A 14,754-nucleotide genomic window follows, 5' to 3' on the forward strand; every position below is an offset into this window, starting at 1 on the left:
TTGAACTGGGGTCTAGCAATCTGGCCACCAGTGTGCCCTCCTCCCCCAACACCACCACCCCCCACCCCCCCACCCCAGCAGTAGACTGAGTCATTGAATCTTGCCTTTGGCCAGTATTGGCTGCCCAATTTAATAAAAAGAGGGGGAAACAGGATTATGGGATCTGGGAGGTCCCTTCGAGACTTCAGAATCCGGATGAAAAGCCGGAGGGAGGTTGTCCCTGCTGGGAGGGGGCTCAGCACGGTGTCCTCTCTGGCAGGAGAAGAAAAGGCGGCGGGCAGAGAACCTGAAGAGGCGCCTGGAGAACGAGCGCAAGGCCGAGATCGTCCAGGTGGTGAGTGCCGGGAGCCCCCGGGGGAGGCGGGGACAGCCGGACCCTGTGCGGCAATCCTGGGGCTGGGAAGGGGGAAAGAAGCGGGCCCGAAGGACGTTTCCCTTCTCTTCCCCGCCAGATCCGGAATCCTACCAAGCTGAAGAGAGCCAAGAAAAAGCAGCTGCGGCGCATCGAGAAGCGCGACACGCTGGCGCTGCTGCAAAAGCAGCCCCCCCAGCGCCCGGTGGCCAAGGACTGAGCGGCTCGCCAGAGGAGGCCCGGCTGTTGGAGCCTCCAGGGACCGGCCAAGGCCTTGGGGATTCGGGGCACTGACCGTCTGGACTGTGATCCCAAGGGCAGTGCTGGAGGGGGCCGGGGCTCGAACCCTGGCCCGAGACCTGGACTGAAGGCCTGAAGGCTGAGGCAGACCCGGGGCGGGAGCAGACGGGGCCGGACACGTCCTACTTTATTGTCTGCTCCCTGGCTTGGGAGCGGCTGAGAGGGCCCGGATAGATGGAGAGCTCCCAGCCCGCCCGCCTGGAGGGCCCGAGGGCCTGCGGCTGCCAGCCCCAAGGTCTGTGCCCCGGGGCGGAGCTGCATTCTTAAACCTGCCCTTAAATAAAACTAGAGACTTGGGGGAGGGGAGGGCCCGGCGGGGCTCACCTGGGAAAGCCTGCGAAGGTGCCCTTTGGAGTTGGAGGCGGGACTCAATAAACCTACTCCCTCGCGAGTGCTAATGGTTCTGGGAAGCCTCGGCCCCCCCTCTGTTTATTCTCCTGTCGTCTCCCTGGGGCTCGGACCAAATGGATTTGGGTTCGGTAGACCTCCAGGGCCTCGGAAGGGCCCTGGCCGCTGGTCCTGCGGGGAGTGGGGGGAGGGAGGGAATCGCCGCTTCACTTCAAGGCCGCCCCTTCCTGCAGTTGGGCCGGGGCCGAGGCCCTCCTCGGCTGTCTGGTGACCTTGGCCACTAGGCAGGCGGCCCAGCGGCCCTGGTAGCCCCCGGAGCTGCTGGTGGAAGAGGACCGGAACAAGGAGGGCCCCTGCGAGCTGCGGCGCCGGCGGCCGCTGCCGCAGCCCAGCTCGCTGTCCTCCACCAGCACGCTCTCGAGCACGCAGCGCAGGGAGTGGCGCAGCTTGCGCAGCACGTCGGGACAGGTGAGCACGTAGAGGAAGGGGTTGATGACGCTGTTGATGAAGGCCAGGCTGCTCACGAAGGGCAGCGCCAGCTTGACCAGCGCCCGCAGGCGGGGGTCGTAGTGGGCCTGCACCTCGAGCAGGCTGAAGATGTGATAGGGCAGCCAGCAGAGCACGAAGGCCGCGATGACGGCCATCACCAGGCGCACGAAGCGGCTGGGCTGGCGCCGGCAGCGGTAGCGCACCTGCAGGCTCACGGCCAGGTAGCAGGCGGCGATGATGGCCAGGGGGATGACAAAAGCCACCAAGAACTTGCTGACCGCCAGCGCCATCTGGCGGCGCCCGCAGGTGGCCATGCGGTCCGGCCCGGGGCTGTAGAGCAGCACGTTGTAGTAACACATGATCCGGAGGTCCTTTCGCTGGATGGTGTCTCGGAACAGGAAGTAGGGGACAGTGTTGAGCACGGCCAGGCCCCAGAGCGCCAGGCACACCTTCTGGGCCCCCGCCACAGTGCGCCGGTTCTGAGCCCAGATGGGCTTCACCACCTGCAGGCAGCGGTCCAGGCTGATGGCGCTGAGCAGGAAGCCGCTGGCAAACATGTTCAGGAAGAAGATGGACGAGTGCAGCCTGCAGAAGGGGGTGCCCAGCCGCCACGTGTGGCCCACGGCCAGGAAGTAGGTGAAGAAGGGCAGGCTGGCCGTGGCCAGCAGGTCGGACAAGGCCAGGTGCAGCACCCACGTGGTGACCACCGTCTGGCGCATGCGGCAGCCCACCACGAAGAGGATGACAGCGTTCTCCGCTATGCCCAGCAGGGACACCAGGCCGTGCAGCGTCACCGAGGCGTAGTCGATGTAGCGGTGGCTCGAGTTGCCGGGGGCCGTGTCTTGTCTCATGTCGTCCAGGACGGGGCACACGGTGATGTTGGACTGCATCCTGGGGTCCTGCGGGGAAAGGCCCAGTGGGAGTGCAGAGCCCTTCGCCCCGCTGGGCCAGGGCTCCCTCCCCTCCCCTTCCCTCCCCTCCCGGGGCCATCTTTGCCTTAATCCCACCGTATTCCTGGTGGCCTCCTTTCCTCTGCCTAGCACCCATGGGGGCACAGCTGGCAGAGACCTTGGATTAGGGTGTCAGAGCCAGAAGGAACCTCTCCTCCATGGCATCCAGCCATTGAAGAGCCCCCACAGGAATGGGCAGGGCATCCTCCATCCTGCCATCTTTGTCAGGAGCAGCCCAGCTCCCAACAGTCATCCAACGGTTACCTCTTCGCCTACAGCTCAGCCGTCCCTCCCACTGCTCTGTCCCCACAAATCTCAGGTCTCCCAGGGTCTGGCCCCCTTGGAAGTAGGGCTCCCCCTCGGCTTTGTCAGGCCCTCCCGGCTCTCCCAGACTGTTCCAAAAAGGAAAGCCTGAGAGGCCCAAAGGTGCTCAGGATGGCCGGAGCTTCCCACCTGAGGGGGTCGGGCTTCCCACATGGTGGTGGACGTTGAAGAGGGCTGAGGATTGCAGGAGGTGGAGGAGGGGGCACAGCCTGTGCAAAAGCCCAGAGATGGACTTGCAGTGCCATTTACTGAGAACGACTAACCTCAGGCCCCAGGGCCTGGCACTCTTGGGTCCTCCCCGCCTGTCCTCTAAGGTAATGGCTGCCCTCTGGGCACTCTGGTGAGGGCCACCGACCCCTTCCCAGAGGAATGCTGTTAGAAGCATGAAGTGACGTCTGTAGGATCACAGTGGAAACCAGATACACTGAAATGATATTCCCAAAGCATTGCTAAAGAGCAATGGGACAGACCCTGTCCCACCCTCCCGCCCCTCGGCATTCCAGATGGCTTGGATGTCGGTGAAGCTGGGGTCAAGGCTAAGCTCTGCCCTTTCTCTCCCATCCCTCCCTGCCTCCTTCCCTCTTCCTGGCTCTCGGGGGCCCACCATCCCCAGGGTGAAAACAAAACCCTTCCCTTCACTTTGCCTTCTCTCTGCAGGACTCCTAAAAAGCCCCGTCCGGGCCCTGCCCCCACGGCCCCCTCAGCCTCAAGCAGTCCTGCTTCGAAATTTTTCTCTCTGAGTGGCTGGACCCCAAAGAGGGCTGCTTCTGAGTCCTCCCCAGGACACTGCACAGTAGCAGGGGGTGATGGGATGGTAAGGGCGGGGGGAGCTCTGTGCCCCTAACCCTGCCCAGACCCCCTCTGCAGTGGCTGTTCTTCCATGTCACTACAGGCTCAGCGATGGCAGAGGCTGGCAGTGCCAGCCACCTCCATCCGAGAGGCCAACAGGAAGCAAGATAAGAGCAACAATAGCCAAAGGAAAGGGGTTCTCTGGGCCGAGGCCCAGATATGGACGCTGCTGCCCGGTCTCGTTTGGGGCGGCCTTGGAGGTGGTAGCCCATTGGCTGGCGCAGAGGAAACTTTGGTTTCTCCAACTCCTGAGGACGAAAGGCAAGAGCTTGGCTGCCCGAGAGCTTTTAACCAAGACGTGGGCCACTGCCTGAGGAAACCCTCCGCCTCCTCCTCCATGGAGCCACCGGGTGCTCTTGCCAACTGGGAGATGTTCCAGAGGACAATTAGAGAATGAGCCGAGGGAGTGCACACCCTGTGGGAGCTTCTAGAAGGGAGAGAAATAGGGGGGCAAGGCGGGGGAGGGGGTATAGCCGGGGTTTTAAATTATCTAGGCCTTCGACTGAGGAAACTGAGGCAGAGAGGAGCCAGGTAACTTCAGGGTCCTGTAGCTAGGAAATGTCCGAGGCTGGATTTGAACTCAGTTCTTCCTACTCTGGAGCAGTACTGTCTTTGCTGTATCCTCTAAGTGCCTCGAGGTTGGGGAGGGATTCGAGTCAGGGAAGGATCAACGCTGAGCCTTAAGGATGGATGGACTGAGGACTCACACTGGGCTCTAAGATCACAGCTGAAGGGAACCCTAGAAGCTAGCTAGTTCCACCCCCTCAATTTACATATGGGGAAACTGAGGCATAAGATGGGTCACACAGGAAGTGGCCAAGCTGAGGGGGTGGTGGGATAGGAAGAGACAAGTGGACCAGCAAGGAGTAGGTGGCAATGGTGTCCCGTCCCCCACACAAGACAGGCCCCAGCTGGGGCATCCTGGGATCTGCCACATGGTCAGAACTAAGAAACTCGGCCCATGAGTAACCGCATCTGCTCTTTTCGTGCGTGAGCCCATCTGAGGCTCACAACCTGACCTTGTGGGTGACAGGGCCTGGGCACCTCATCCCCATTTCACAGATGGGCAAAGGGGAAGATGAAGGGATTTCCCACGGATCTGCATTGCAGTCCGAACCTGATTTTTTTCCTACTACTGGATTCAGCACCGAATCCACTGGGCCTGACATCTACTCCCTGCGTGACCCTGGCCAAGTCATCTCACCTTCTTAGGACTTCAGATTTCTCCTGTGTAAAATGAGGGGGTCAGGCTAGCCTCTGAAGTTTGGAGCCTTCTCAGATCAGTCTCCAGCCTTGGCCAAGTTCCCATTCATAGCTTGGGGGCTGGGGAGGGCCGATGGCCCAAGCAGAACCCTGCAGAGACTGTTGGAAGAGGAGTCTGGGCGAAGCCTTAAGACTTTTCCCTCAAGGACCCCAATGGTGGCTCCCTCTCAGTGCTGTCCAAGGCTCTCACCTAGAGGCTCTGCAGTACTGGGGGTGGAACCCAGGAGCCTCCTGAGCTGGTTTCCCCTTTTCCTGGAAATAAAAGGTTCCCCCCTGGGAGTTCCCCTTTCTTTAGCCAAAAGACTAGGGCAGCTCTGGCCCTGGGAAAACAGCTGGGCCACGGGCTCGCCTCCAAGACAAACCATGAAAAAGATGTCCCAGCAGCTCCCAAACCCAGATGAGGAGGGCTTGTCCCCCCATCCCCCACAGCTTCTGTGTCATGAGGAGTGACACAGAGATGGCGCCTCCTGTCCCAAGGGTCCCAGCTCTGACCCGGGCAGAGCGCCCAGGCCTGTCCAGAGAGTCCACCCTGAAGCTCCAGCATCACCTCCAGAGGAGTCTGCCCCAGAGGCGCCCTAGGCAATGAAGGACCTGCTCAGAAGCCAGGGCTAAGGGCATCTGCCTTGAACAAGGCACCGGCCAGGCCAGGGCATGTCAAGAGGCAAGGGGCCGAGGTTTGACCCTCAGCACCCCCATCCCCACCCCCCAGGACCTGCCTTGGTACTCTGTGCCGTTTTTCTCTTCTGTAAATCAGACCTAGATGACCTCGAAGGTCCTTTCAAGCCCTGTAGCACCATTTCTAGGTCTCCGATTGTAAATTTAGAGTTCAAGGGACCTTCAATTGAGGTCATGTGGAACCTCTTTGAGCCTTGATTTCCTCATCTGTAAAATGGGAATCACGATACTTCGGGTGAAGAGCAAGTTGAAACCATGGATGTGCAGACGAGAGTTATCATTGGCCAGAATTTCAAAAATGTTAAATGTCTCAATACTGGAACCTTTATAGATGCTAGAAATCCAAGAGATTTGGGTTTGGTTCTTCCAACACTCATTAAAACCAGTCATGTTATTAACTGTTTGGCATTTTACCGATTAGATGGAACAGATATAGGTAGTGTAGTTTCTGGACACAGGAAGATCCGAGTTCAAATCCTACCTCAGACACTAGATCTGTGACTGTGAGCAAGTCATTGAACCTTTTCTGCCTCAGTTTCTTCATCTGTAAAATGGGCATTACAGAAGCCCCAAGGCTGTCATGAGTATCAAATGAGATCATATTTGTCCACTGCTTTTCAGACTTGAAAGTGCTGTTGGAAGGCTGGCTGTTATTTTAATTAATAATTTACTTAATAATAATAATTTAATTAATTAATAATAATCATTTTTAAATTTTAACAATTAATAAATCAAGTGTTATATTGTTATCCATAGCCGTAAAAGGATCACGCAATTCATGTGATGACAGTGCCAGGTCTTCACAGGCATTTTGCCTGTAGAAAATGTCCATTTTGTCCAATCCCCTGCTGACAACTCTAGAGAGGCAGAGAGGGAGCCTTGACCTCAGGGAACCTGAAAGGAGTTACAGGATTCCAGACAGAGCTCAAGGGGGCTTCAGATGTCTTCTAGTGCAATCTCTTTCATTCTACAGGTGAGGAAACTGAGGCCCAGAAGAGGGAAGCTAGAAGAGACCTCAGAGGCTATCTAGCCAAAGCCCCCCTCCCCCACTTTATAGATGAGAAAACTGAGATGGGGAGTGGGAAAAAGGATCAAAGACTTAGGGCTGGAAGGGACCTAAGACCTCTCTATTCCAACTCCCTCACTTGGACAGACAAGGAAACTGAGGCTCAGATGGGGGGATCAGAGATTTAGAGCTGGAGCTATGTAGTCATGCCTCCTCATTTCAGTGGAGGAAAACAAGAAGGAAAGTGGCTGCCTGAGCCCCTCTGGACCTTCCTCCCCATGAGCTCTTTCATGGTGCCCACCCAGCCTGCTGAGTTCAATTCTGGGTGGCTACCAGTTTCCCAGCATCTTCCCAGCAGCCAGTGATGCATCTGTCCCCATCCAGGCACTGCCTACTAAGGTTGCTGCCGTCCCTCCTTGCCAGATGCCCAGGGCTTAGAGCACCAACCTCCATGGAAGGAACACCCAGCCCCGTGGCTTCCCCAGCTTGCTGAGCACTCATTCCTCTTACCTGGGCCCTGGGTGGAAGTGGGAGGTAGAGCTGGAGGGGGTCCCCTGGTCCCAGGCTGCTGGCTCCTGGCTGCACACTGCTGCCGTTGAGAGGCTGGACCAGAGCAGATGTGGGGTTGGTGGCTTTGAAAAGAAGTGAGACTGTGGGGGAGGAAATGCCTGCTACCTCCTCAGGAGTTAAATTGGTCAGGTTTATCTCCCGGGTCCTTATCTAAGTCTAGATGGGAGATAACACAGTCGAGGCAGCCGGCCCGCCCCTAATTTACCCAGCCCTGGGAGCCTCCAACTCCTCCCTCCCTCTGTAGATCCGCTTTTGGCTTTTTAGAGAGCCAGCAGGGAGAGCGAATTCTCAAGTGTGTCTGCGTGTAAGATATGAAGAAGAGAGCAAAAACCAGGGAAACGGCACACACGCTGATCACAACGACGATTCCCCGAGCTTATTGGAAGTGTAGCGGCCAAATTCGGTCCCACAAACGAGATGGGAAGGTGCTCCTCCCTCCCTTCTTTGAAAGTTGGCCGACTGTGGCTGTAAAAAACCCCAGGGGCTCCCTTAATGTTCTAGTTTTCCTGGAAGGTTTATTCTTTGGTTTTGGTTGGCTGGTTGGTTTGATTATGTTTATTCCTGTTCCTTGGGAAACTGAGGCTGCAGGGGAGGGATACATAAGGAAACAAAGGTACTATAAAAGTGAAAGAGCCATTAAAAACGGAAGAGTGAGTGAGCGTTGAGGGGAGAGGGGGACATGGAGAAGAAGAAAAATGAGAATTGAGAACATTTGTGTGACAGCTTCAGAGATAGAAGAGAAGAGAATGGCACAGCATAGGACAGGACAGGACAGGACAGGACCGAATTTGGCCGCTACACTTCCAATAAGCTTGGGGAATTGATGGAATACTATTGTGCTAAAAGGAATAATGAACTGGAGGAATTCCATGTGAACTGGAATGACCTCCAGTAACTGATGCAGAGTGAACGGAGCAGAACCAGGAGAACATTGTACACAGAGACGGATACATTGTAGCACAATCAAATGTAACTGACTTTGCTACTAGCAGCACTGCAATGACGCAGGACAATCCTGAGGAATTTATGAGAAAGAAAACTAGCCACATCCAGAGGAAGAACTGTGGGAGGAGAAACACGGAAGAAAAACAACACATGGGTCAATGGGGACATGACTGGGAAAGTAGACTCACCCTAATGCAAATATTAATAATATGGAAATAGATCTTGATCAATGATACATGTAAAACCCAGTGGAATTGCTCATTGGCTACAGGAGGTGGGTAGAAGGATAGAACATGAATCATGTAACCATGGAAAAATATTCTAAATTAATTAAATAAAAATTTTCAATTAAAAAAAAGCCCTTCATAACCTAACCATGTCCTGCCTTTCCAGTCTCCTTATACATCACTCATCCCCAAGGACTCCTAGGCTCCTCTTTTGCTGTGGCTTCCTTTATGCCAGACACTCCATTTCCAGACTCTGTGTATTTTCTTTTCTTTTTTTAAACCCTTACCTTCCATCTCAGAATCAATACTATAAATTAGTTCCAAGGCAGAAGAGCAGTAAGGGTTAGGCAGTGGGGGGTGAAGTGACTTATCCAGGGTCACATAGCTAGGAAGTTTCTGAGACCAGATTGGAACCCACTGTCCTCCTGTCTCTAAGCCTGAGCCACCCAACTGCCAAATCCTCACCTGCTTTTTATACCCTTATCTTCTGTCTTAAAATCAATGCTGGGTATCAGTTCCAAGGCAGAAGGCCTAGGCAATGGGGGTTAAGTGGTTTACCCAGGTGCAGACTCCATGTATTTTCAATAATTTCAGTGCCTGGAATCTTCTCCTCCACTTCCTAATTTTCCCTGGATTCCTTTCGAATCCCAGCTAAGTCCCACTGGAAACCTTTCCTGACTCCCACCTTAATGCTAGTTTCTTCCTTCTGTCAACTTGAAATCTGGAGACCCCCAATTCTGCCCATCCCCTGAGAATTCACCCAGAGGGAAGTCCCAGATTTAGTCATTTCGGATTGAAAAATGGACCTTAAGGTACTTAATGGTCCTAGTTAGGTGGAACTAGTAGATCGAAATCAAATGTCAAGTAAACTTTTAGTCTTGGAAGTTTCCCCTATTGTATCAGCTCCTTTCCAAGAAGACCTGTGCAGGAACCATCCTTTCAGTGTCTGTTGTAAGTAGACCACTTCCTGATACCCCAGCCTCTGGCTAGGATTCTTCCCAAGCCTGTCTGCCTCTTGTCAGTGTAGGTTGTAATTATGTTGAAATGAAAAGATCGTCCATGTTCAGAGACCCTCTAAAAGGGGCAGGTAGATGGCTCAGTGGATTGAGAGCCAGGCCTAAAGATCCTTCAGTCCGCCCAGCCCTTCATCTTACAAACCATTGTCCTCCATCATTCCCGGGGTGCCATCTTGTCTCAGTAACTAGGTTTTAAGAACTTTAAGGAGGGAGAGTATTTTCTACATCCTGGGGGTGTATCCGCATCTGCTGCAAGCTGGATACATATTCAAGTTAAATAAAGACTTGGTTGATTGGTTGAAGAACACCCAGGCTCAGAGAAAAGACTGTCTCTATGATCAGTCCTAATAAGAATAATGATAATAAGAATATTAAGAAGAATAATACCAAGACTATAACCCAATAATAACGATAGCTGCTGTTCAAATAGCAAGATAAATATCTATTCAAATACTATCTCATTGGGTTCTGATGACAAATATGGATGGTAAATGCTGTTTTTAATTTTCATTTTACAAATAAAGAAGCTGAGGCAAATAGCAGTAAAGTGACTTGTCCAGGGTCACACAACTAGTAGGCAAGGTTTGAACATTAAGCCATGCTCTCTCTACCCAGCTGCTTCTAGGAAGAATTAGGAACAAGGATACAAGAGAGGAGCCAGAAGAAACCATGGCATAGAGCAGGGGTCGGCAACGTATGGCTCTCGAGCCATATCTGGCTCTTTTGAGGGCCAGATGCGGCTCTTTCTGCAGGAGCCACAAAGTCCATTTTTTTTCAGGCGCTGTTACAGGAGCGGCACTGTGAGCACTGTATGGCTCTCACGAAATTACATTTTAAAAAATGTGGTGTTTATGGCTTTCATGTCCAAAAAGGTTGCCAACCCCTGGCATAGAGGAACGTCTGTTCTACAGATGAGGAGCCTGAGGCAGTGACTTACCTTAGGTCACACAGTGATCCAGGACTTAGAATCAGCCCCCAAGGCCAGTCTCTGTGGAAGGACAATGAATGAAGGAATGAAGGAATGAATGAATGAAAATCATTAACCATGTTGCCAGCATTGTGCTGTGCTAGAATACAAATAGAAAGAAGCAAGAACTCCCAACTTTCGAAGAGCCCAAGCTTTAACCGAGGGAGAAAATGGGACAACTGCAGGACAGACAACAAGGCCCTGGGGTCCTCAGATGACCAGTGATGGTCCCAGGGTCCTCAGATGACCGGTGATGGTCCCAGGGGTCCCCAGATGACCGGTGATGGTCCCAGGGGTCCTCAGATGACCAGTGATGGTCCCAGGGGTCCCCAGATGACCAGTGATGATCCCAAGGGTCCCCAGGCAGAAGAAACAATGGCCCTCATCTCATGTTATAGGAAATTAGATGAGCAAAGTGAAGGTGATTGACAGCCAGAGGGAAAAAAAATTCCAGAACTTTGGTGGGTGGCTGGCAAAGTGTCAGTTACTCTGTGGACTTCCCCTTGGATAAAAAGAGCTGTTTTCCTCTGATTATCCTGCTTTGGAGAAATCAACCACCATCAAGAGATCTTTGGCTGGAGTTTGGCCGAGTTATAGGTGAGACACAAGGTGGTGGACTCTTGTGTCAATATCCTTCCTCCCTCTCCTATCTGGATTTTATTGGCTGTAATCAACTGGATTCCTGTGGACAACATACAGGAAACCCCAGGCTATTCAGCTGGACCTGATCACCTTCCAGTTTGCCTTTATTTTAATATCTCAATAGGAACTCTGCTTAGGTTTAGTTGGGCAGCGGAGGGATTTTCTTGTGGTCAAAGCAGTGTCCTCTGGTTGGGCCTTGGGGGCGGGAATCCAAGTGGGGTTTAATTTAGGGACTCCCACTCCCTTCCCTCCCTGTCCCAGTTTGTTAATAAACCTTGTTATGTTCTCTACCTGCCTCTCCTTGAAATATCCTTACCCAGATCTGGTGATTCAGCCCATCTCCATTAGTCAAGAACCCAGTGGGATTCCCCAGCTAGATACCCGAGTGATACTTCATGTACTCTGTTGAGACATCATTTGTACCTTTCTACCTACTCCCCCTTTATTTATTTTGATCACGTCCAAGCTGGGTGACAGGTCGAGCCACTGAGGGGGATTGTGGATGGCCCCTGCCAAGGGGAGGGGAAGGCCATCTCGGGTGGCCAGGCACTGCCAGTGGGACCTGGGTAAGTTGCCTAATCCCTTGGAAGAATGAAGCAAGTCCTTTCCCCTCCCTGACCTCAGTGGCCCAATCTGTAAAATGAGGGGGGTCCAGAGGCTCGCTGGACTTAGCCTCTGAGGCTCCTTGACCCAGCAGGTTACCAGCTGCATCCGGGAAGTGAGAGCTCTGCCAGGGGGGCTCACACCTTCCCATCCACTCTTATCTCCCTTTAGTGGAGGAAGTGGGGTTCGACTGGCAATCTCTGGTGCTGAAGGCTGGCCAAGTCCCCTTGCCATGATTTCATAATCAGCCAGCAACCTGTTAACTCTGGGTATTTGGGCCTCAGCCACCAGGACCTCTGGAATTATCGGGCGGCCAGGGCACTTCCTTCCTGAGAATATGTGAACCTTGTCCCTATCCCAGTCCCCCATCCATCGGGGCTCTTTCTACCAGTGTCTCCTGCTCTGAGATTTAGGCTCAGACCACTGCCTGGGACATGGGAAGGTTAAGTGACTTACACAAGGCCACTTGGCCTGTAAGAGTCTGAGGCAAGTCTAGAACCCAGGTCAGCTCATTATTGTTGGAGTCCACAAACCTGTGCTCTTTCTTTAAAATATTTTGATGTGTATTCCAATATAGTTGGCTTCCTCTGTAATCATATATATTTTATTTTCTGCACTTATAAATATTATATTCTGAGAAGAGGCCCAAAGGCTCCCCTAGACAGACTGCCCAAGGGGTCCAGGACACAAAAATGGTGAAGAAAGCCCGTAAAGGATGCCATTTCCAGACTTTCAAAGATGTCTGATTACATGATGGTGAAGAGTCCATTCACTGGTGCAGATATCTGCCACTTCGGCAGACTGACTTTGAGAATTGCTAGGGTCAAAAAAAATTAATTCTCCTGAAGTCAATCTGGTGATGAGGCCCCTCTCTGAGCTTAGCCAGGCTGGTTATCAGGCAAAAGACACACACTCTTCCACTCAGTCCAAATTCTAAGCCTTCTCAGCTCAGTAGGACATGGCTGAGTTTGTTTTCCCATAGCATAGCCTTTGGGAAACCAGGATCCCCCTCCTTGCCATAATGGGGTATCAGAGCAAGATGTTACTGGAGACGTGTTGATCATGGTCTGCATTATGATTACAGAATCTCTTGGGAAAAGATTTGTAATTGATTAAAAGAGGTCGACCTGCCCATTCACACAAAGAAGACCAAGTGGATGAAGAATGTTGTCCTTGGTAGACTCCTGAACTGGCAAGATTCCAGATCCACCTGGATATTTCAGAATGCTCATCATGATGCCTGACGTGCCTAGCTTTCAAAGCATATTCACATCTATTAGCTCACTCAATCTCCATCCAACTCTGTTACTTGAAGCAGTGCAATTATCATTATCCTCATTCGATGGCTGAGTAAACTGAAGATTACAAACAAGGAAGGAACTTGCTCAAGATCACACAGCTACTAAGAAGTGGAACCAAGGACCAGAACCTGCCCCAGAGCTCTAATCTTCATCTCCAGCCTTCCTGCCGCCTCTTAAGCCCATATTCCTCCATAAACCCAAAGCAGCAGTTCACCCCCCCGCCCAGACTTTGGGGAATTGGCCACCTCTCTGCTGGGGGAAACACTAGCTGCTCGATCCTCTCTAGCATGCTCCTCTCTAGCCCTAGAATTGTCTCTGGGGCTTTCTCCCTGGATTCCTGACAGCTGCCACATCCACAAGAAATATCCAGGATGTGAGGACACTCAAAGTCATCTCTGCAAACAAAGTCTCTCTGTTTGTTTGTTTTTCCCAGCGCCCCCCTCACTCTAACTCTCCCAGGAAGCTTTCTGGTCCACCAGCACGTACTTCCATTTGTATTTCTCAGGAATGTGGTTCAAGCCATATCAGGATGTGGCTCTCATCTTGGGAGACAATCTGATTGGTTATTGTGGCATCTGGGGGGAAGCTGCTTCCTGGAGACTAGTCTGAGCAAAAACACAGACCAAGACTAGGGGGAAAAACCCTTTATACGTGGAGTGTTAAAACTGGAAAACTAAAACTCTTATGTAGAATGTTAGAACTGGAAGAGACTCAAGGAAGACAAAAGATGGGATGGCAGAGGTGTGAGGGGCTTCTCTCCCAAACTACCTGTGGGACCTTCTCTCTGGGGCTCAGTCCTCTCCACTGTAAAGTGATGGTATTGGACAAAACCATCTCTAAGAACCCTTCTCTCTTTCCAAATCTAAGATCCCAAGAGGCCCATAGAGCTTAGCCTAGAAGAGGCCACGGGAGACCAAAATGGCAACAACGAGATCTTGGTAGTGGAGGCAGCTTTAGGAATCACATACATTTTGTTTCCAAATAAATTTTTTTTTTGCAGTGAAAATAGAAACAAAACAGTTCAAGTCATCTTACATGACTACAAAATCTGAAACTAAACTTTTTATTCAATTGGATCCAACTCTTTTGACCCCATTGAACAGCTATCGTGGGGTTTTCTTGGCAAGGATACTATAGAGTGGCTCGCCAATTCCTTCTCCTTTTGTTAGGCATTCTGAGATGAAGTAACTTGCCCGAAGTCACACAGTTAGAAAGGCTCTGAAACTGAATTTGAACTTGGGTCCTACTGACTCCAAGTCCAGTGCTTTTAACCTCTGTGTCACAGCCTCCTCTAAACTTTGCTTCCATGAAACGTTGCTCTTGATGCAGACATGAGACTCATGAGCTCTCTGTTCCCTTTCATGCTAGGGCAGAGAAATAGAATCTCAAGGCTAGGAGGGACCTCAAAAATCCCAGAATGATGGAAGAACTCCAATATCCATTTAGTCCAGCCCATTCCTCATCAGGAATTGTGACAGCGTCTCCCACAAGTGACGATGTAATCTTTACTGGAAGACCACCAACGAAAGGGGAGTCCACTGCCTCCTGAGGCAGCCCTTTCCCTTTGGGACCACTTGAATCAGGAATGTGCTGGTAAATGTTCAACAATGGACTCTGAGAAAAAAAGGCCTGATACACTTTTAAGTTCAGAACACATGATTTACATTTTCCCATCAACCAACAAAATGATAAATCAAGCCCTTATCTTTAGCATTTCTATTTTCAAAAGAAAGAGAGAGAGAGAGAGGAAAGAAGGAAGGAAAGAGAGGAAGGAAGAAAGGAAGAAAGGAAGGGAGGGAGGGAGGAAAGAGAGAGTAAAAGAGAGAGAGAGAAGAAAGGAAGGAAGGAAGGAAGGAAGGAAGGAAGGAAGGAAGGAAGGAAGGAAGGAAGGAAGGAAGGAAGGAAGGAAGGAAGGAAGGAAGGAAGG

The 14,754-nt window shown here is 51.9% G+C and overlaps 2 protein-coding genes across 2 annotated transcripts in view; one reads left to right on the forward strand and one right to left on the reverse strand.

Moving 5' to 3' along the window:
• Positions 1–1,150: 1,150 nt before the first annotated feature.
• Positions 1,151–7,256, reverse strand: PTGDR2 (prostaglandin D2 receptor 2). Its single transcript, XM_044680810.1, has 2 exons — positions 7,067–7,256; positions 1,151–2,388 (listed from the first exon to the last, which is right to left on the reverse strand). Exon 2 carries the CDS (start codon positions 2,377–2,379, stop codon positions 1,207–1,209), a length of 1,173 nt encoding a protein of 390 aa, XP_044536745.1. The 5' UTR covers positions 2,380–2,388; positions 7,067–7,256; the 3' UTR covers positions 1,151–1,206.
• ZP1 (zona pellucida glycoprotein 1) overlaps positions 3,644–14,754 on the forward strand; it is a 17,428-nt gene continuing 6,317 nt past the window's right edge. Inside the window, exon 1 of the mRNA XM_044682000.1 lies at positions 3,644–3,788. Coding sequence (XP_044537935.1) covers positions 3,644–3,788 — 145 coding nt within the window. The remainder of the gene's footprint in view (positions 3,789–14,754) is intronic.

This window comes from Gracilinanus agilis, chromosome 6 (genome assembly GCF_016433145.1).
Source record: "Gracilinanus agilis isolate LMUSP501 chromosome 6, AgileGrace, whole genome shotgun sequence".
NCBI classification, from domain to species: Eukaryota; Metazoa; Chordata; class Mammalia; order Didelphimorphia; family Didelphidae; genus Gracilinanus; species Gracilinanus agilis.

Coding starts and splice junctions, on each gene's coding strand:
- PTGDR2 (XM_044680810.1), bottom strand. CDS start 2,379: ATGCAGTCCAACATCACCGTGTGCCCCGTCCTGGACGACATGAGACAA.